Raw genomic sequence first — 22,337 nt, forward strand, 5'->3', positions numbered from 1 at the left:
TGTGCAGTAGGATAACAATAAAAAAGTACAAAAAACCAGCAGACTATTTACAATATACGAAAATAAAAGCAGTGCAATCAGTGGAGAATGATTACAACACACACATATACATATATCTAATTCATTTATTTATTGCTAATAAACTCAATCTTAGTCTACTTTTATCAAAGCACATCTTTGCTAAATTACAGCAATAAACATTAATAATAATAATAATAATAATAATAATAATAATAATAATAAATAACTAAATAATTTTGCTTGATTCCTGTAAAGTGTCTGTTTTTAAAAGTTTAATTTAGGTTAGACAGGTAGTAATTTATTAAACCAGAGGAAGTTATGAAAAAGCGCTGTACAAATAAAATATTTATTGCCTGTTTTGTGAATTGTTTCCAATTCCTCAAAAGCATGACTAGTATAACTGTCAGTAAAATTAGTTATTTTATTATTGTTGGCCAGGTTCCTCCTCCTTTCTCGGGCTCAGATACTCCCATCGGCCAGCAACAGGAACCTTAGAGGAGGACAGGGTTGTTACACCGGAACAGTCAGGCCGGGCACCATCACAGAGCGGCGATAACAGGAAATAACCTGTCCGAGAACACACCGCGGCAACAGCGGGAAGACTCGTTCCCATTGAACTCATATTTATTTTATTTTACAGCAGCAGACAGAGAGCTGTTGGTTGTCTGCTGTAGCCGGTTAAACTGCGCGGACGGGGACCAGTTTAGCTTAGCTTAGCTGCTGGAAGGAAGGAGCGAAAGAGGGAAGCGGCTTCCAGTATGAGGCTGAAAGTGGGATTCCTTCTGCGGAGCTTACTGGTCATTGGGACGTTTTTAGGTTTGGTGGTACTCTGGTCGTCTCTTTCTCCAAAGCCAAGCGACGACAACCCGTTCGGGAAAAGGGTAAGTAGCTAAATCGCACCAAAAGGTGACACTTGCTACAGAGCAACCTGTTCATGTCGAGTTAACGCGGTGTGGCGTTGATTTATGCGTCCTCGTTAGTTTGTTCCCAGAACTGGACAGTTATTACTTTTGTAGTTTTGCTGGGATGCGTTTGCAACTTACTGCTGGTGGAAATTAAACGCATTTGGCTTTCCAGGTGCACCCTTTCCCAACAATCCAGGATCCACATCCGTACATGTCACCACGTTTAAAGTCACGGATCCTCAACAGGCGGAAGTGAGCTGGCTGCATTTAACGAGCTCATGATAAGAAGTAGCCAAGTGAAAATTTAGCATTGTTTTTTTATTGATGAATATATTATCGTAGTTAATTATGTCAATTATTGTCACAATGGATCAATCAGATTATCATAAAATCGTAATGTAAAAATCAGTTGATATTACTGATTAATTTATTACAAGTCAATAAATTAAAGGAGACCAATCGGATGTATTGAGTTGTAATTTACCAAACTATATTTCTACACAAGTAGGAGTACAGCAGCTTGAAATCGTTTAGAAAATAATCAAGTAGATAATTAGGGGTGTAACAAGAAAAACAAAACCTACCTTTCATAGCCATAACTTAATATCAAGAAAACTTAATATTTAGTTGAATTGGTGAGAGTGAATATTTATTAAAGGTCATCTTATGTCATCAATATTAATATATACAATAAGAATAACACTGCAGTTGTGATCAGATGGTTAAGCTAGTGTAAGCAGATGAGTTGTAAATTTAGATTTGAAATGTGATAGTGAGTTTGTTACGGAGATCAGGTTCAGAAACAAACAACTGAGAGATTTATTAATTTCAAGATTCACTGGGCTGATCTTCTAAAGTTCAGAAGGACACCACCTGAGAAATGCTGATTGGAAGTAACATTCAGAAAAATCTGAGCAGAGTGTCACAGTAAACCAGGAATTTACCACTGCAAAATAGTGGTAGAAAAAAGCTGACATTGCGATTTTTATTTCCTTTCACATTTTGTGAATGTTGCAGGAATTATTTTCTGTCTGTATCACAGTTATTCTTATTCCTTATTTGCCATGACAACCATTAAGCTGTGCAAAACGCTGTGCCTTCAAGGCGCAGCGCCTCCTCAGTTTCTAAGCTCACAGAGCAGCACTCCCCTGTAACTCCTCCACTCAGCTCCTTCAGACTAGCCGGCAGCAAATAGCAAACACCTGGTTGGACTGCACATCTGCTGAGCTCATTATGCGAGCTACTTCTCAGTGAAACACTGGTAAAAACTTTGTTAAAGAGTTAAAAGAGGAGCCATGCTGAGATAACTTCCTGACAGCGGAGTTTCAGAAAGAGCAGGAGCTTCTTAAAAAGACAGAGGCCCAATTTCAAGGCATTAAATCAGGAAGTAAAATTTCTTTTGAGTCATATTTGACATGTATAGCATTTTTATACCAACTGAAGGTAACAGTTACTTGATTATGCTCTAAAATGGCACTGTGTGCCTGGAGAACAGATAATACTGCCTCTTTAACCACACATGTGCAGACGTCACCCGGTGGGCGGATCAGTTTAGCAAAGGTAGACAAAATCATATTTACATGCAGGTATCACTCAAAATGAAAGAAACCTGGATGAAGCCATTGTTCATCCAAACAGGTGAACAAGTAAGGCTTGTTTAGTGGGACTGTGGCTCAACTTTTAATTATAGTTTTCTATCGGTTAATTGCTTAATTTCTGTAAGGAGGCTTTTCTTCTAAAAAAATTTAGTTTTTAAAAAATGGTGCAGATAAAATATCAAGAACTTTCAAATCCTTTACAGAAACCAAGCATTTTCCAACCTTGAAAACTCCTAATTGAAATACAACCATTTTCAAGGAATGGTTGGTACTTTACTTTTCAAGGTTCCGTGAACAAAACTTTGCCAGCATTGAAATTTTAAATTCTTCAACTTTCATTTCTGATGGTTGTGAAATTAAATGTTGCTTATCGCATTGGAACTTAGTATGAAGAGGAGATTATTAAAATGCTTATAGTGGCTGCAAATTAATTTTGTCTCTTCCACTCACCAGACAAGTCAACAGGCCTTCATTTTCTGAGGGCTTTTTTTCTAGACATTTTTTCTGTGGGTGTTTTAATCGTATCTACTCCAGTGTATTTATTAAAAATCTTTTCTAATAGTGAAGAAAGATTTTTTTAAAACATCAGTCACTCTAGCCATTTCTGTAAGGAATGTTTTCAGGCCACACCTTTCTGTACACCTGTCTGTGAAGGAGTGCAGTGGGAACACCTGTTTTTAAAGGTGTGTGTAGAGGAAAAAAAAAAGAAATAATAAAACAACTACACTAGACTGGTGTGTTCAGTGCCACATCCTGTCCACGTTATGTCTCATCTGCCGCCATCGCAACAGGAAGCATGTTGTTGGGACTTTAACATGTACATTTTTATTATATTAATGAATTACATATATTTAAAAAAATATTCATCTTTTTTTTTACATTCAAAAGTCCCAAGCTGGAACTTTTGTGTTGTGTTTCTGGTAGGTTTGTAAATCTGACGCACAAGCGACATCTGCAAACAGCAATGGGAGAGTAAGCTGCTCTTCTTGACCCACTGGGGTTAATTTTTACTTGATAAAATGATCTGATGGGACGCCAGAAGAGACTATTGCTGTGTGCAAGTTGTTCTAAAAGGAGTTAGCCCATCATTAAGGCTATTTCAGCCTACCGTTTATATGCAAAACATGTTGCAGCCTCAGAGACGTCCCCAACGTCAGCGTCCACATTTCTAAAAACGTTCCTGAAATACTTGAAAGCTGAATGTGTATTTTAGCACTTTGTGTTAATCTGATGATTGAATAATCTAAATAGCAGATGAAAAACAATAAATATCTTTATTGTTGTTGAGCTCATGTGTCTATTTATTCAATATTTTAGCAGCAAAAATAGACTTTGAATTGGAAATGTTGCTTATTTTGTTGAGTAATTGAGTAAAATATGATTAATTAGTTACCAGCGTTTGTAAGGATGCTTGAAATCCTTGAAAATTGTTGTATTTCAATTAGGTGTTTTCAAGGTTGGAAAATGCTTGGTGACTGTAAAGGATTTGAAAGTTTTTGATATTTTATCTGCACCTTTTTTTAAAAACTTAATTTTTTAGAAGAAAAGCCTCCTTACAGAAAGTAAGCAATTAATTTGAGCAGGAATGTAATTTTTCCTAGTGACTTATTGATCTGTAGAATTGAAATAAAAATGGTTTTAAAAGCTTAAAAACTTACCTTGAAAAGTGCGAGAAAATGTGTGAACCCAAAATAAAATAATTTTCACCAACTATACCAGTCGCTAGCCCACTCACAATAAGCAATAAATCAATAAGTAAAGTAAATTAACTTTACTTACAGACGTCATAATTAACTTTATTTGTTGTTTTGTTTGTTTATTTTGGATTTATTTATTTTATTAGATTTAAAATGTCTTCCAGTGTTAAATGTTTATCAGAATTTAAAGTTTATTGATCTTTGAGATTGTGTTCTTGTATTATTTTACCATTACATTACTGGAAAATGGTCTCAAAACAATATTATAATTTATTGCGTTAACTTCTGGGACAATTTGTCATCCATTAAAATTTTTACTGTGACAGGCTGGATGATCCAAGAACCTTTTGTGGTTCTTGGGTTGTATTTCACTCTTGTCTCTCTTCACGTCAGTCTGTAAATTGTTCTGACATTGTTAAATGCTGTCTCAGGTTACATGCTTACATATTTTGTCATTCAGATCTGTGTTTATTTACGATCTCGCCGTGTGTTTTTTCTCAAACAGGATGACAGTTTGCTCCCCAAAGGTGACTTGGGTGATCAGTTTAAGCCGGTGGTGCCGTGGCCGCGTGTGGAAGGCGTGGAAGTCGACCTGAACTCCATCAGACTGAAGCACGGTGAGACACAAAACATGTTGAAATCAGCTCTGACAACTTTGGCTTTAGAGCCACGAATGTACCATTATTATAGCTGCAGTTTTAGCAGAACAATTACAAGGTTTTTTTTTTGCCTTTATCTGCATCTGCTTCTACTTCATTTTTTTAACCCTTTTATGCATAGTGGTCACTAATGCATCATAAAACACACTATCAAATACTGGCCATCAGCTGCAAATGGTAGAAATTATTTTTGCTAAATCCAATATGGCCGACAGACAAAAAAGCAACCAACCGACCCGGTTTCTCCTTCTACTGTAAAAAAAATATTGCGACATCAGATAACCCATAAAGAACAATACTACCGATGTATTTTTCAGATAACAACTTTGGAGAAAATTACAGTTGATCATCTAAAATAAAATAAAATAATAAAAAAATTGTCTTTTACAAAAAAAAATTTCTAACTTCTTTTTATGCCTTAAGAAAATAAAAAAAATTGGAAAAAAATCCTGACACAAAAGATCATAATTCATATATGAAAGGATTAAATAATTCAACTTCATCCATCTATCATTTATGTCCGCTTGTTGTTAGGGTGAGCTGCTGACACAGGTAACCAGAGTCAATAAAAAACGTTTTCAATTGATGACTCCAGTCTTTATGTGACTGGTGGAACTGGTTTTCCACCCTGATGACGGTCGCCTCCATCCAGCAACGTTATGATGTCTTTTACGTCACTGTGAAGGAATTTTCACCCGCTCTTTTTCTTTTTTACAGAATTGCATTTATTCTGCTACATTGTAGAGTTTTCTTTGAAACTCCTATTTAAAGCTATGTAATCTCAATCAGCATTAATTCCAGACTTTAACTAGGCCCCTCCAAACCCATTTCAAGGTGTGGTTTGGATTTATTATCCTGCTTTGTAACTGAAACATTGTTAAGCTTAAAGCTTAAAGTCATGAATGGATGCCAGGATATTCTGCTTCAACTGATGATTATTTTAGTAATCGAATTGATTCTTCTTTTTTTTGGCACATTTTGAAAATTTTTTTTTATTTAAACCTTTTTTGTACAATATTAGAAAGACATTAAAAGGTGCAAATGACCCATAAATAAATATTTGATAGCCTAAAATGCAACAATATAGCATTACTTTAGTGAACGCTTGATAATTTTTATAAAAGGATGCATCTGCAGCTAAAATAATAATAGTTTTAACTTATTGAAGTATTTTTACTGTGAAAAGCTCAGCCCTTTCTTCAGTACAATGTAAGGATAATCTGTTAATTAATTTGGATTAACAAATTAAAAATTGAGTAAAGGCTTCATAAGAAAATTTTCTTTACATAATTTGAACCAGGTAAAGCTAAAACTGAGGCTTGTGGAGTTCTGGGTAGAATATACTTCTAGACTGAGAAATTTTTTATCCTAAATGCAAAATGTTTGTACTTTCTGTACAGCTTTGGCTTAATTAATGCTTTAAGTATGTTCTTTTAGCCACTGGCCTTTTTTATTCCATATTCTCCAGTTAACAACTAATCAACTACTAAATAAGATGTCAATTATTTCACTAATCGATTAATCTGATTAATCGTTTCAGTCCTAGATGGCTTTATGACTTCTTTCAGACAGATAGATGTCAGTTCTCATCTGTCCTTATATTTCATTAGACGGGGACGTAGAGTGGTTGGGGAATTGGTTGAGGTTGGTTTGGACTTGGTGAACAGATGGAGACTTCTTGCAGCCACCATGACAGCTGTGTTGTATTAAGATGGAGTAATAATCGTTGGGGATTAAATCCTGCCTGTGTTTAGGACAGACGGAGCCACAGTTTCCTTTTGAAACTCTAGACCAGCTAAAATTAAAGGATCAACACACCCAGAACCAGATTTTAAATATAAACATGTAATTACAGCATTAGTGAGTTGACAAAGATTTTACCGTAAAATCAGCATTTAATGCAGCGATTCAGTTACTCTGGATGCCTAGTGCAGGTATGAAAACAGAAACTTCAGATGTTCCAGTCGACCTTGTTTGTAAGTTAAAGGAGACCTATTATGCAAAATAAATATTTTGCATGTTTTTTTTCTTTTTACTTCCATTTAGGTTGTAAAAACAACCTAAGAGCTTAAAAAAAACATCCATCTGAGTTTTGAGAATAAGTTAATGTGACGTTAATGTGATGAAAGACGAGTCGTTTTAAAAGCCTCCCGATTGTTAAGTCACATTCAGTGGCCTCCGCACCGTTACCTAGCAACCCCAATCGAACCCATCCCTGTTGCCTAGAAAACCAAGCGAAGCTCCAGCATGTTTGGTCAGCTGAATGTGTTGTACAATGGCTATTGGAAGAGACAAGTGTTTTATTGTTGACTTACCATTCAGAAACTACATGCTGCATTCTCGTTGGTTGTGCAGGAGGCTCCACTTCTTCTTTTCAAAGATGCATGACTGTATAATTATGCATCTGTTTTCAGCCATTTTTACGTGAGTGTAAGTGATGAGTTGGGGGCGGATGGCCAGAAGCAGCTAATTTAGATTTAAAACAACAAGAGGCCCTAAAGCATCTCATTCTAAAAGGAGCTGAAAAAGAGCAGACTAAAATCTTATTATCTAGGAATAATTCTGTGCAAACAGTGTTATGGACATGTTTTGTGTAAACCACAGACCTATCCTAACCTGAACAAGGAACCATAATCGGTCACCTTTAAAAACATAAACAGGACAGTAAAAAGAACAAGGTTCACAACGGTTGTTTGGGTTTGATAAGAAATAAGGGACTTTGGACGAACTTCAAAACGAAATCCCGGTGTTGGTTCTGTATGTAATCCTTTCATTTCTGGCTGCTACCTCCAGGCGGAGCCAATCCTCAGGATGCGGGGCAGCAGCCTAACCAAAAGCAGGTCATCCAGCAGCAGTATGTGACGTTCAAACCGGACACACACGCCTACAACAGCCCTGAGCTGAAGAAAGGGGTTCTGGGAAATTTTGAGCCTAAGGAACCTGAACCTCCAGGAGTCCCTAATGGTCCCGGGGAGGGAGCCAAGCCGTTTGTCTTGGGTCCAGAGTACAAAGACTCCGTCCAGGCGTCCATTAAGGAGTTTGGATTCAACATGGTGGCCAGTGACATGATCTCACTGGACAGAACGATCAGCGATATTCGCCATGATGAGTGAGTACTGCTGCTTTCCTTTGAGGCTTTTTCCTTCATGATTTGATCTGTTTACAATTTGAGATGCAGCTGTTTCTTCTCCATCCTCATTTACTATTAATCCTGTTATTGTAGTTTTCTCTAGGTCTTCAACAACTGATTATTATTATTCTGACAATCGGATAAGAAATTTCAACATTTTGGAATTTTGTCATTTATCTATTTTGAGAGAGATTATTTTATACAATATTGTAGTTTTTTTCTATTGGCTGCAACTAATAATTATTTTGTTAAATGATTATTCTGATGATTAATCTCATAAAACTTTAAGCATTTAGCAGAATTTTCATTTAACCATTTTAGCTTATTTTATACAATATTAGATTGCAGTTTTTTCTAGGGCTGTAACTAACAATTATTTTAGAAATCATTTATTCTATAGATTATTCTGAATATTAATCAATTAATTGGATAACAGAAATTTGGGACATTCTGCAGATTTTTAGTTTAACCACTTTAGCTTATATTATACAATATTAGAAATCCATTAAAAGACCCAAATAGACAAATAATTCAAAATAATATTTGGTGATATCTCCATAATTGATCAGAAATACTTAACCAAGGAGAAAACAACAAACATGGTTAAATACTTGGATATGAAATGTTTTGTTTATGAGCACAAAGTGGAAGTAGTTCGTGTTGAAATGGGATCAAATGGAGACTAAATCTTTTTACAAATTGGTGTAATAAACCCAGAACTGCCTTGTAAAAGTTTAAGTTTCCACTCTTAAAAGACACATTTTTATAACTCGTTCCTGAATATAAACCATTGTTTTTCTTCTATGGTGTTTTAAATGCACCTAATCTTTGGTGTTTCCCAGCTGCACCGTAATGTATGGTTAAATGTTTTTATCCTCTGCTGAAGCAGGAAGGTCAGGAATTTCCTGCTGGGTTCCATTAGTGAATATGAAAACATCCATAACTTGTAGCAACAGTACATTTTCTATCTCAGTTCAGTCACATCTGTGCAGGGTTAGAAGTTGGGACCCACTACTGGAGCAATAGAGGAAAAATGTCAGCGACACGCCAACAAAGGTGTGTCACAGATGTACCTGGATGTGAAGCATCAGGTCAAATAATAAACATTAACGACCGTATTACTGGGCTGAGGTACCAGAAATTCTTGTAATTCTTGAATCTTATCGTCGTCATCATTTGTTTAGATGTCGTTGTCCTCAGTTGTACGTCTTGTTTTCCTTCGAACACATAAATCCAGACCGCTTTAAATTCCAACACTCCCTAAAGCCGTTTTTACACTCCAACAGTGACGTGTGGTAAAGTTCATGATATAGAGGGTGAAGAGTGCCAAATTACAATTAAATAACTATTTAAACGTATCAATTTTTTAAAACTGGGAATAAATAATTTATTAAGTATATAGCTAATAATATGTGCTTCAATTAAAGCATTTATCTTATTTTAACAAATAGGTAAAATTATTTCATGATTTAATAAATTATTTACCTTTCTTGTGCTGAAACTTTTTTTTTTAAATGTCAACTTCATCCATCAAACCCAGTAGATGTGTTTAGGGCTGCCTCTATAGAACCCTGACATTTGATTGGCTGCCTCTATAGAACCTTGACATTTGATTGGCTGCCTCTATAGAACCCTGACATTTGATTGGCTGCCTGTATAGAGACCTTGACGTCTGATTGGCTTCCTGTATAGACCCCTGACATTTGATTGGCTGCTTCAAATGGAAAGTCAAGAGAACTACTTCCACATTTGTTATTACTCTGAGGTCAATATTTTCACTGGAAAGTGCAGAAATAACTTTAATAACATAATTAAATTGTTGCAGTTTATTTACCATTATTTACTCCAGCCTCTGTATCCCAAGTTTGCTCTGAAATATCTCTAAAAAGTTCACAAGAGACAGTGTTAACTGGTGTTCGTCCTATCTGAAGGCTGCGGCAGCTCCCCTGTGAAGTTATTTGAGACATTTGATGGAACCCTGTTATGAAAAAATCACATTTTGCTTCCTTTTGTACTTCCATTTAGGTTTCTACTGCTTCTACAAACATCCCAAACACTTTAAAAAAAACACCCAGGGTTTTTTGCCAATAAGTTTATGTTTTTAGGTTTCTGAAAAATGAGCTGTTTAAAAAACCTCTGGAACGTAAGTCCACAAATCAGCAGGCCCTGCCCGTTGCCTAGCAACCCCAGCGGAATCAAGGCTCGTTACCTAGCAACCCAAGCTGAGCTCCAGCACTTTTGGTCTGCTGATTTTACCGTTGTATGTGCTGTACAATGGCTGCTGGAAAAGACAAGTGTTTTGTTGTTGACTTGCCGATCAGAAACCACTTGATGCATACTTGTTGGTGGTGCAGGAGCCTCTACTAATGCTTTTCAAAGAAGAACAGTTGTATCATTGTTTATCTGTTTGCAACTATTTTCACATGAGAGTGTAAACATTGTGTTTATTTGGATTTAAAGAGACAAAGCCCTTAAAACAGCTCGTTCTGAAAGGAGCTCAAAACAGGCAGAACTGATTAGACTAAAATCTAAGAATAATTTTGTGGAAAAAATTGTAATTGGCATGTTTTGTATCGCCAATAGACCGATCCTGACCTGTTCAAGGAACCTTTAAAAGATGGATTTGTGAATATAATTATGGCAAAATGTCGGCAATACCTCATTCCTAATTCCTCCAACTGATTTGGTGTTTTGTGTGTTTCTCCTCTCTAGGTGTAAGTACTGGCATTATGATGACCGACTGCTGACCTCGAGTGTCATAATAGTGTTCCATAACGAGGGCTGGTCCACGCTGATGAGGACGGTGCACAGTGTCATCAAAAGGACGGCCCGCAGGTACCTGGCTGAGATCGTCTTAATAGACGACTTCAGCAACAAAGGTGGGTTGTTTCATGTTAGCAGACTTAGAAATAAACTATATTACACATCAACTGAATCAGAAGATCAGTTCAGATTTTCCATTCTAACGTTTCTTCTAATTTTGACATTTTAAAATCTTAATTACAAATGGATTACCACAAACGGTCGTAACTATGTTATAATCATTTGTAATTATGTTCTCTGTGTTTGCAGCTCATCTGAAGGAGCGTTTGGAGGAGTACATCAAGCAGTGGAACGGCCTAGTTAAACTCTTCAGAAACGACAAAAGAGAAGGATTGATCCAGGCAAGGAGCATTGGAGCCAAGAAAGCCACCAAAGGACAGGTACATATAATTATTACTAATAAATCACTGATTGATACCTGAGTAAATTAGAAGGTTGAATTCTGTTAAATTAGTGCTGTTTTACATTATTTTGTTTTGTTTTTAAGTTTTTGACTGGACTTTTGGCACAGAGATGGTTATTGTGCTACATAAATAAAATGGCTTGAAATGACTTAAAGTTTTTTCAGGTGGAAAATTTCTAGGTTGAACACAAAGTATCCATTTTTATTGATGTCGGTTTTCCTTTGTTTTTTATTTGATTTTTAAATTTTATTTACTCAAAATCAGACCTGGATGCACCCAAATCTGAATTTTATTGATTTATAAAACTAATTAAAACAGAATACAGCAAAAGTTTTCAAAAATCAGTGGCTCAAATCCTGTTTTTGTTGCTGAGAATAGAAATTAAAAGTTTTATAAAACATAAAAAATCCTACTTTTGTCACAGGACTTTAAACAAGACTGTTTTGACCCATGTGGAAAAAGATTTGGATATTTCTGACTTAATCTCAGTATTTTACTCCTGCTGTAGGTTTTAAATAATTCCACGTTTCGATCGTTTTAATCATTTAATTAAAAGTCTGAACAGTTCAGTCTGGATTGGATTAAAATAAACTGTGGTACATCTAGATACATTTGGACCACATGGAAATCCACTGCATTTCAATTCAATTCGGTTAATTTATGTAGCGCCAATTCACAATACATGCATTTAAATGCACTTAATTAAAAAATAGTCACTTGCATCCAATTATATGGGCAGATTTCACATCAAGCACCTTTATTGCACTAGGAGACGAACAGTTGAAAGACGGCGTTTCATCTATAGGAGAACGTTAGCAGCTTCTAGCCTAATAGTATTTTAATAAATAGTGTATTCTTAGTGCCTCTTAATGTGAAAAACAACATTACATCTGTTAGATAAAGGAACAAGATGCGTAACCCAGTCCAGATATACAGTTTCTTTCAGAACTGAGTTGGAGTGCACCGATGACCGGTTACCGATTTTTTTAAAAAGCCTAACTTGCCGATTCCGTTTTTTGCCAATACCAATTTTTTTGTGTCTGAACTGTTGCTCAATATACCAAGAAAGTTGCTGAATTGGTAACAGTGGGGTGACTATTGTTAAATGTGCAGAAATGACCTGTTGAGCTGATCTCTCACTGCAGAGCAGAAGAGGACAGTGGCTGATTTATACACCTTTGCCAAGGTAGATAAGATTGGTGGATAAGATCGGCTTCACATGTGAAAATCGGCCGATCTTATCCACAATGTTAAAAAATGAAGGAAATCGGCTGGCCGATAAATCGGTGCACTCCTAGTAGTGAGGTTAAACACCTGTTGGTTTGGTTATATTATGTTGCCATAACGTTATGCAGGGAGCTGAAGGTATGGCGAGTGAGGATCAGCGAACAGGACCCACATGCATTCTGACACTGTGTGCTGCTGTTCTTGCTGCTGTTCTGCAGGTTCTGATCTACTTGGATGCTCATTGTGAGGTTGGAATCAACTGGTATGCTCCTCTTATTGCACCCATTTCAAAAGACAGGTAAGTCCTGCTCACTTTTTGACTGCTATTTTTAATAATAAAAGAGTTCTGTTAACCGCTTTACTCAAAGGTAAACTCTGATGTCTAGCTTTTTTTCTCCCAGTGTCTTTTTCTTATGTACATGTTTATTTATTTATTTATTACCCTGCATTGATTAAAGTTTTTAAATGAGAAAAGATGCTAAAGACTAAAAGGTGAAAAATAATAACTTGTATTTTTGCTTAAAAACTGAAATTCATACATTGTATTTAGTGTTTATGTACATTAATTTTGAAGCTGTTGGATTCCAGCTAATGAAAACCCCAAATTCTTCTGTAATACTCTTATTTAGGACACTAGTCACATAAAGAATTGTGATTTCAGTCTCTAATCTGCACACAGTAACTGCATTTAATCATATTTTCAAATTTATTCATGCTTATTTCTACTTTAATTGAACAAACGGTGGAGGAAATAGTAAAAGTAACAGAAATATGGACAGTTTGGTTTTTTTATACAGTATTAATTTAAATTTATCACGTTAACGATGAATCAACATTCTTCTTATGAGAAGAAATTTATGACTTTAAATGATTAACGATACATTAAATGCCCTCCACTTTCAGCCTGTTCCTATACACAGAGGTTTGTGTATGTGTGTGTCTGCATGTAGGACAGTTTGCACAGTTCCCCTGATAGATTATATAGATGGTAATGAGTACACTATGGAGCCCCAGCAGGGCGGCGATGAGGACGGCCTGGCTAGAGGAGCATGGGACTGGAGCCTGCTCTGGAAGAGAGTCCCTCTTAGCCAGAAAGAGAAGGCCACCAGAAAATATACCACCGAGCCATACCGGTACATATCCAAAGCATGTGAAAACTCACCCCTGATCTTTTTCTGTCTCCACCTCCCATTCCTTGATCCCCACCCTTCTTGTCCCCTACTGTCCTGGTTGGCGTCATCCACCCCACCGCCCCACTCTGTGTCTTTGTGCTGTTTTGCTCTGCTATCTGTGTGTGTCCCCCCTCTTCCACTTCCTGTGCGACATCTTTCCGTTCCCCCCCGTGTGTCCTGTATGCATGTCCCCACAACCGTTGTGTCAGAACTGTTTGTACGGTGCCTCTGATCGACTCCATCCACGGCCAGAGGTTCAACATCGAGCCCCAGGGTGGCGGCGACGAGAACGGTTTTGCTAGAGGAGCCTGGGATTGGAGCATGCTCTGGAAGAGAGTTCCACTTGGAGACAGGGAAAAAAATCTGAGAAAAACAGTAACTGAACCATATAGGTACAAATAACCTCCTGACTCATCTGGACTGGAGTACCTGGCCACATTTTTTATGATATACACTACTTTACAGCTGCCTCTGGTTTACAAAAAAAAGAAAAATATGATTCATAATGTAGTGTATAGCATAACTAACCAACTAAAAGTCATAACTAACCAACTAAAAGACTATTTCCAGCTGATGTGGGTTGACTTACCACTGTTCTGTCCACTAGCTGTCCTTCCCTGCAGGGTTTTATCTGTTGAGCCTTTATTGTCTTGACTCTAATCTGTCCTGAGTTTAAAGCTCTTTCTTTCTTTTTAAAGGGGACCTATTATGCAGAATTCACTTTTTTCCCGTTCATGTTTTTGTACTTCCATTTGGGTCTCAACTACTTCCAAAAACAGTCCAAGTGGTTAAAGAAAAAACACAACCAGCTGTTTTTTGGCAATGAGTTAAATGTTTTTTTGATGTCTGGAAAATGATCCATTCTGAAAACCTCCCAGTTGTTAAGTCACATTTGTTACCTAGCAACCCCAGCAAGGCCCTGTCCATCACCTAGCAACCAAGGTGAGCTCCACCATGTTTGGTTGGCTGGTTTTACTGCTGTATGCGCTGTACAATGGCTGCTGGGAAAGACAAGTGTAAATATGACCTAATTTATTTGACATTAAGATAAATAAAATAAAATCAAGAATCAAGGATGTACATGAAGATATGTGAATCTATAAGTGAGTCCAGAGTTTTACAGCTATATGCGCTGTACAATGGCTGCTGGAAAAGACAAGTGTTTTGTTGTTGACTTAACGTCCAGAAAGCACCGGCTGCGTGTAAGATGTATGTGTAAATGTAAGCTAGGGGGCTTTGCCAGAAGCAGCTTTTTTGGATTTAATGTGACAAGAGGCCCTAAAACAACTGAGCAAACAAAATTCTCATTATCTAAGAAAGATTTTTATTTTGTAAAAATGTTATAAACTTTTTGTTTTGTATAGAAGCATAATAGGTCACCTTTAACTGTTAAACACTGGAACCTGAAGGGCAGAACCATTTCGTTAGCACTCTCCAGTGAGAAGATTATTGGGTTCAACCTAAAGTCTGGGATAGTTTTGGGATCTTATCGTAGAGTTTGTCCTGAGACCTTACCGCCTCCATCTTCGTCTGATCACTTCCTCATCAGGGATTGTGTGTTGCTTGACTCCTTCTCTGTTCATCCCATGTGGGCCTTGTACCTGTTGATTCACTTGTAGCCTCTACCTGCTGGAACTGATGTGTGTTTTTGTTGCTGTAGGTCTCCAGCGATGGCTGGAGGGCTGTTTGCTATAGAGAGAGACTTCTTCTTTGAGCTGGGTCTGTACGACCCCGGGCTGCAGATATGGGGAGGAGAGAACTTTGAAATATCATACAAGGTATATCCAGATTATTCTACGGTAGGGCTGGGCGGTATGGCTTAAAAATAAATCCAATTTCTCATTTTATTGGCAGAAAATATTTTCAAGAAGTGACTTTTACTTTAATTATCCCTTCTTTGAATTTTACAACAAAGTACAATACTTATTTACGAGAATCTATCTTAGTATTAGCAGAATAAAGACACAATGTTACCAGGAAAAACTTCTTAAAAGTTGTTTTAATGAGAAAAAAGCTTTTAGTTATCAGGATCTGACATGAGCAGCTCAAAATAAACAGTTGTTTACATGATTTTCCCTGCTAATAATTTTATGCTGATGTGTTAAAAGATGAAATATTTCTATGTAGTAATAGAAATACTATTAATACTTAATAGTACTAGATTATCTAATAATCCAACTCTATTTGGTGTATCTTTTGAAGTTATTCTTGAGTATAACTTCAAAAGATGCTCTACATTTTTTAAGTTGTTGGAGTTCTAATAATCTGTTAATGTTACCACTTTATTCTTCTATTTTTTGGACTCTATTGTTGTGCGACTGCATTCTTGTCATGTCATGACTTTATTCTTGTAATTTAAAAAAATCTAATTAACTCCAGATGAACAGAAGATGTAAAACACGCTTGTCAAACAAAATGGTGGATTTGGGTGAAATGATGTGATTCTGAATTATGGAAGCCTAAGGAGTAAATTGGTGGGAAAAAAATCCTGTTTTTCAAAAATTAAATCTTCAAAAACCAAAAATGTGATTAATTGATAAAACTTATGATCTAATGTGTAAGTTTCCTTCCTGATGGCTGAAAATGTCTGTTTTATGTTTATTTGCTTCGTATTGTTGTTCTTGGCTGTAGATCTGGCAGTGTGGCGGCCAGCTGCTCTTTGTGCCCTGTTCTCGGGTCGGTCACATCTACAGACTCCAGGGCTGGCAGGGAAACCCCCCACCTGCACACGTTGGATCCTCTCCCACTCTGAAGGTACGACGACAGATCGCAGACAGACACCGAGTCAGATACCAGCTAGCTGTGAAGCTAACACTCAAACACTTACTGTACCTTATATTTTTACTTTTAAAACATTTGGTCATCCAGGAAGTGGAGACCAACTTTCTGGAGTTGGTCTCCAACTTCAGGAAGTAGCACTTCCTGAAATGTAAATGTACATCGTGTACATTTACAGTGTACAACACTGTAAATGTTATGTGATTTATTTTGGGATCACTGCTCATACTCAGAGACTAAATAATGGTTCAGATCAGTATGTATTTAATTTCACTGGCTGACCTTCATCTGCACTAACAACACTAATAATTTTTTTGTGTACAAACAGAACTACGTTCGTGTGGTCGAGGTTTGGTGGGATGATTATAAGGACTATTTCTACGCCAGCCGCCCTGAAACGCTGACCCTAGCCTACGGAGACATAAGCGAGCTGAAACGTTTCAGGTACAGAAACGTGTATAAACATCTTATTTTTTAATATTAATTTAGTACCAACAAACAGCTGTGCTATGCCCTTCATTGTCTGGTTAATTATTTTGATTTTAGATATGACTTTGTGAAACTAGTGTTCAGAATTGGTGCAAAATCAGAAAATATTACCAAGTATTTTGTTTTAGTTTCTAATGCAAACATTTTAATACACTTAAAATAAGACAAAACTAACTTATAAGTAACTTTTCAGCAAGACATATCAGGAGCTGGTTTTAAGTCAATCATTCCTTATTATTGATTTAAAAATTTTTTTTACTCATTTTCCAACGTTATAAGTCTAAAACATCTGCCTGTGGAACTTGTTTGTTTGTGTTTATTTACTTAAAACAAGCTCCTATAACTTGCTGAAAAGTCACTTTTAAGTTAGTTTTGACTTATTTCAAATGTACAAAGATATTTGCACTAGAAACTTAAACAAAAAACAGTTGGTACAGATCTGCAATATTCTGCCAGTTTCAGTGTTGTCCTGATGCTGAAGTGGCAGAAAATTAGAAATTATCCTGGGATCCTAAAGCGCAAAAACTAATTTGTGTAGTTTATCTGTTTTTGTTGCATCACTTACTTACTAAACTGAAAGGTCCTCGGGTTTAAAACGCAACCCTTACACCAATGAGAACTGCAAACATTTAATTGGAAACAGATTGTTATGCAAGAAAAAGGTAATTTGATCAGGAATGAAGCTCCCTAAAAATGTTTTCAATCTCTTCAGCCTAACAGTGTCTACTACGTCCAAATTTTGTTTTTGCAGCAATCAAAGCTCATACAAATGTTTGCTTTCAATTTACACCACCTGGTTTCTTCCATATGGAGAAATAATAATTATAAAATCTTCACAACATTGATCTATTTACAGTTTTGCTGCTACAAACACAAACTTTCCTGTATTTTATTGGGATTTTATGTGACAAACCAACTCAGTTTGTCTATACTGATGTAAAAACCTGAAAAGTAGGGTGTGCGTTTCTGTCTAGCTCTCTGAGTTTCGTAGGATCTCCTTTAGCCGCAGCTACAACCACAAGTCATCTGGGAAAAGTCTTTGTCAACATCTTGGTCTGGAGACTGAAATCTTTTCCCAGTCATGAACGATGGGAAACGATAAAGTGTGTTTTCCCTAAATGTTTTTCAGGGAGGAGCATCGATGCAAAAGTTTCAAATGGTTCATGGAGGAAATAGCTTACGACATCCCGTTGCACTACCCGCTTCCTCCAAAAAACGTTGAGTGGGGGGAGGTATGAAAGCAAACACATCATGTTTTATTCCTGCTTATAAATCGCTGATTTGTTGTGTTACTCCTGATGAATGCTGTATAATCAATGTGTGCAGATTCGAGGTTTTGAAACCAGCTACTGCATCGACAGCATGGGCCACACGAACGGAGGGAATGTGGAAATTGGCCCGTGCCACAGGATGGGCGGGAATCAGGTAAAAACTCAGCGCTTTCACCGGAAAAAGAAGTGGTGATGCTGGAAGACGGTTTGCGTAACCTAGCAACAAGATGAACAGACATTTCTCTGATGGTGCAGCTTTGAAAGTACTACCTACAAAAACCTTGAATTTTCACAGAAAGAGAAAGAAGAAAATGCAAAATATTTCTGTGAAAGTCAAGAACTGACATAACTGGCATATCTCTGCATAATAATCAGAGATGATTACTTTCTTATTTAAAAAGGAATTGAATTATTAGTTTGCATCTCTCATTTTATTTTTAATGCATAGAAATATGTAGAATATGCCAATTTTTTCGATTAATTGATTGTCAGAATAATTGATAGATTAGTTGCATATAAAATATATCTTAGTTCAGTGTGAGCGACCTCCTTCCACGACTGAGTTGGGGTTTGACAAAAACGGTGCACAAACAAGCATAAAATGATATTTTATTAATTATAAATAATTTAACCTAATTCTACCACAAGCGTCTCTTTCTGACCGTGTTGGACCAGAACCTCCCTTCCTGGTGTTTCTGATGGAAACCAAAGACATTTTAGGAATCTGTGAGATAAAAGATGCAGAAACGTCGAGGCTGACCTCACCCTTCGCCGCCATCTTGAGTGCATGTGGTTTGACGTATCTCTGTGGTTCTGGTTCTGTAGCTTTTCCGCATTAATGAAGCCAAACAGCTGATGCAGTACGACCAGTGCCTGACCAAAGGAGATAACTCAGCTGTGATCATCACACACTGTGAGAGGAACCAGCACACTGAGTGGAACTACTTCAAGGTGAGAAACACAAACACGCCTCCGTTTGATTATTGATTCTTACAGTTAGTGGTTGATCAGCTTTCAATATTGTTCCTGATTTTTGTTTTGTTTTGTTTTTCAGGATCTCCATCGGTTCACTCATGTACCAACAGGTAAATGTCTGCGTAGTTTTATCAAACATTAACTTCTAAACACATTTCAGTCATTTGATTTTCAGATTTTCTACATCTGTCTTGCTTTCTTTCCATTAAACTTTAAATGTTTTACAGTCTTACAGACTGGAGGTGTGTTTTTTTCTTTATCGCCGCCTACTGGTGCATTATGGGTATTTTAAACTTTTTTTTTCAGAACCTCGCTGCAAAAACACAAAATCTTACCAAATATTTGGTTTAGTTTCTACTGTAAATATCTTATTACACTTGAAATAAGACAAAACTAACTTACAAGTAACTTTTCAGCAAAATATAGGAGCTTGTTTTAAATCAATAATTCTTGAGGTACTAGTTCCACTGGCAGATTATTTCAATTATGATAAGACATTTCCCCCATAATCTGGAATTATTAATATAAAGGATTATTGACTTAAAACAAGCTCCTATATCTTGCTGAAAAACTGCTTGCAAATTAGTTTTGTCTTATTTTCACTAGAAACTAGACCAAATATACTTAAATATAATGTGATAGACAGCAAACGACTTAAACTGTTAATATGCAGTATTCTTTTTTTTAATGTGATATAAACAAATTAAACACAGGTATTAAGATTAGGTTAGCATACACAGAAACACAACAAAATGTGTGGAAAAAAAGTGTTTTTTGTGTTGATTTGGTAGATGAAGACAGAAAAAATAAAATAATAATTAAGCATTACATGACAAATACATGTCTTTGGTTACATTTTTGATAATAATAAAAACAAGAATACCACAATGATGATAATAAAGTAATATTACCAATAATAACTCAACACTGTCTGGCCAAAAGGATCAAAGTAAAAAAAGAAAAATCCCTCATGAATGAGCAATACTTAGCACTAGCATTAGCATGAGCTAAAATGAAGTTTTATTCAGCGAAATTTCAAAGTTGTATTTTCTTTCTGCTCTCTGCCTCTAGTTAGGTTTAATCTGGAATGGTTCAGAAAAGTCCATGAAAAGTTTTTCATTTTAAAGAAAATAGCTTGTTTGTTTTGACGCTCATTGATGTAAATGTTTTGTTTTTTACAGGTAAATGTCTGGACCGCTCTGACCTGCTTCACAAAGTGTTCATATCAGACTGTGACGTCAGTAAATCCACTCAGAAATGGGAGATGAACAACATAGTCGCCGTATGAAGACCTAAAGAAATCTGTCCGACCGGAGAGAAATACGGTGATTTTTCTAAGGACATGCACCACTAAATGCATCCGAATTTTTTTATTTTATTCTGGACGAATCAGCTGTGGCTATCAGCCGGAAAATGCCTTTAAGGTTCATCCTGGATCCAACAGGAAGTGACGGAGTTCAGGGAGGAACTGGCTGACAGGAAGCTGGACGCAGCTGGTCGTTGGAAGGAGCTGTGGGGTTAACATTAAACTGGCAACTTGTCTTTTATGGTGGTTGTGTTTACATGGTTTATTTCTGTTTTCTTCAAAATCAACTCTAATCTCTTCACATACGTTTTTAATTCAGATTTGCCCGCTCGATACCAAAAGCAGATCGTTTGCTTGGTGAAGGACTCCGTTGTCTCAGACACTACATGGGTTTACTTGCTTTGTTCAGTAAAAACAGACATTTTGGTGTCAATGTGACATAAAAGCAACTTAATAATGAGACCTGATGCTGTCAGACAAGGAAGTAGTTCATTATTAAACATGGCAGCTGTTTTATTTGTTTTTTGACTCCATTGCAATGAACCTTTCACAGGATTGTTTTTATGTTTTTATTGTTCTTTAGACTAAAAATCACCTTTACAGCTTCTGTAGGCTTCTAAGCCCAAAATGAAAAAGTGAAAAACATTTAAAAAATAAATTCAGGTTTTCCTGAATTGGCTGTTTCTCCAAACTAAACATTCCAAGCATAATTTCAGTTGTTCCATGTCTTAAACTTTATGATTGCCACTTTTTGGTTAGTTCTTTGACGAACTGTAAAAGACGATGACTGCTTGCCTTACCTGAATAACTTAAGGAGAAGTTTACTGTGACCTGTGATGAAATGGTGGGGGGAAATGTCTGCTTTTGCTGCAGGGGGGAGAGATTTGGGTTTATTGTTGACTATGTTTGCAGCATTTTGTACAACATAAATGAAGTTGTTTCTAAAGAAAATGGTGTATTATATCAGAGGCCCTTAATGATGTAAATATCTAACTTATAGCAGAGATTTAATAATATGGGCCAAACATTGGGGGAATGATGAAATAAACAATTTTTACTACTTTGTCTCTTTCTGCTGCTTTTGTTTGGGATTATTCTGGGATTAACTGGGTCCAGTTCATAAATTCCAGTATAGCAATTTTATCCTGAAAGGTTTTAGTTTAAAAATAAAAAAGTCAATATCAGTCAGCTACTGATTGACTTAATATTCCACATGTATACAGTCATGTTCAATGATTTTGAATTTGATTAAGTTTATGTCATCAGCTAATTTTGCTAAGTGAAGCATATTGTAACATATTAGATATTTTAATTACGCAGAATGATGTTGAAAGCCTTTATTTCTGTTTATTTTTGATCATTTTCTGCTCACCGCCAATGAAAACATGACATTTAAGATTATTTTAAGAATATCCAATCAGATATTCTACATTTTAATTCATAAGTGTATGCAACAATAACTTCAAAACAAGATTAAAAAATATATGCAAGTGAAAAAAATGCCGGTAAGATTCTCAACATAGGATGTTAAGTTAAACTATTTAGAGACATATTCAGATGAAAAGTTACTTGTAAGTTTGCTTTATCTTATTTCAAGATACACTTGAAACTAGACAAAAATACTTTGTAAGATTTTCTGTGTCTTGGAAAAAATAGGAATTTTAAGCAGAAAGTGTTATTTCTGCTTAAAATTCTTATTTTGTAGTTATGTTACTCATTTGAATTAATGTTTTTTTCCAGCGTTTAAAGTACGAGAACTTGCATATAACTTCATATTTCATTGTTTTTGAATATAAAATAAGATAGAAGATACACAGTGAACAGGTAATGAATCAGTTAGTTGAAACGGATTGATGCAGGTAGAAAAACCTCAAAATTAGCA

General features: G+C 36.1%; 1 protein-coding gene across 2 annotated transcripts; it reads left to right on the forward strand.

Annotated features, from left to right (window-relative positions):
• The first annotated feature begins 514 nt into the window (after nucleotides 1-514).
• galnt7 (UDP-N-acetyl-alpha-D-galactosamine: polypeptide N-acetylgalactosaminyltransferase 7) lies at nucleotides 515-21,515 on the forward strand. 2 transcript variants are annotated; one of them, XM_014998899.2, is made up of 15 exons: nucleotides 515-902; nucleotides 4,727-4,838; nucleotides 7,674-7,989; nucleotides 10,723-10,889; nucleotides 11,083-11,213; nucleotides 12,683-12,762; nucleotides 13,415-13,597; nucleotides 15,297-15,414; nucleotides 16,268-16,390; nucleotides 16,743-16,858; nucleotides 18,033-18,135; nucleotides 18,230-18,328; nucleotides 19,000-19,125; nucleotides 19,229-19,259; nucleotides 20,331-21,515. In XM_014998899.2, the coding sequence occupies exons 1-15, from the start codon at nucleotides 780-782 to the stop codon at nucleotides 20,435-20,437; spliced, it is 1,935 nt and encodes a 644-aa protein (XP_014854385.1). In that variant the 5' UTR covers nucleotides 515-779; the 3' UTR covers nucleotides 20,438-21,515. The 2 variants fall into 2 exon arrangements, with proteins under 2 accessions (XP_014854385.1, XP_014854386.1); XM_014998900.2 differs by lacking the exon at nucleotides 13,415-13,597 and adding an exon at nucleotides 13,846-14,028 and having other exon boundaries at nucleotides 516-902.
• The last annotated feature ends 822 nt before the right edge of the window (nucleotides 21,516-22,337 follow it).

The sequence above is a fragment of the Poecilia mexicana genome, unplaced genomic scaffold (genome assembly GCF_051168715.1).
Source record: "Poecilia mexicana isolate PSO_F unplaced genomic scaffold, ASM5116871v1 scaffold_1, whole genome shotgun sequence".
NCBI lineage: Eukaryota > Metazoa > Chordata > Actinopteri > Cyprinodontiformes > Poeciliidae > Poecilia > Poecilia mexicana.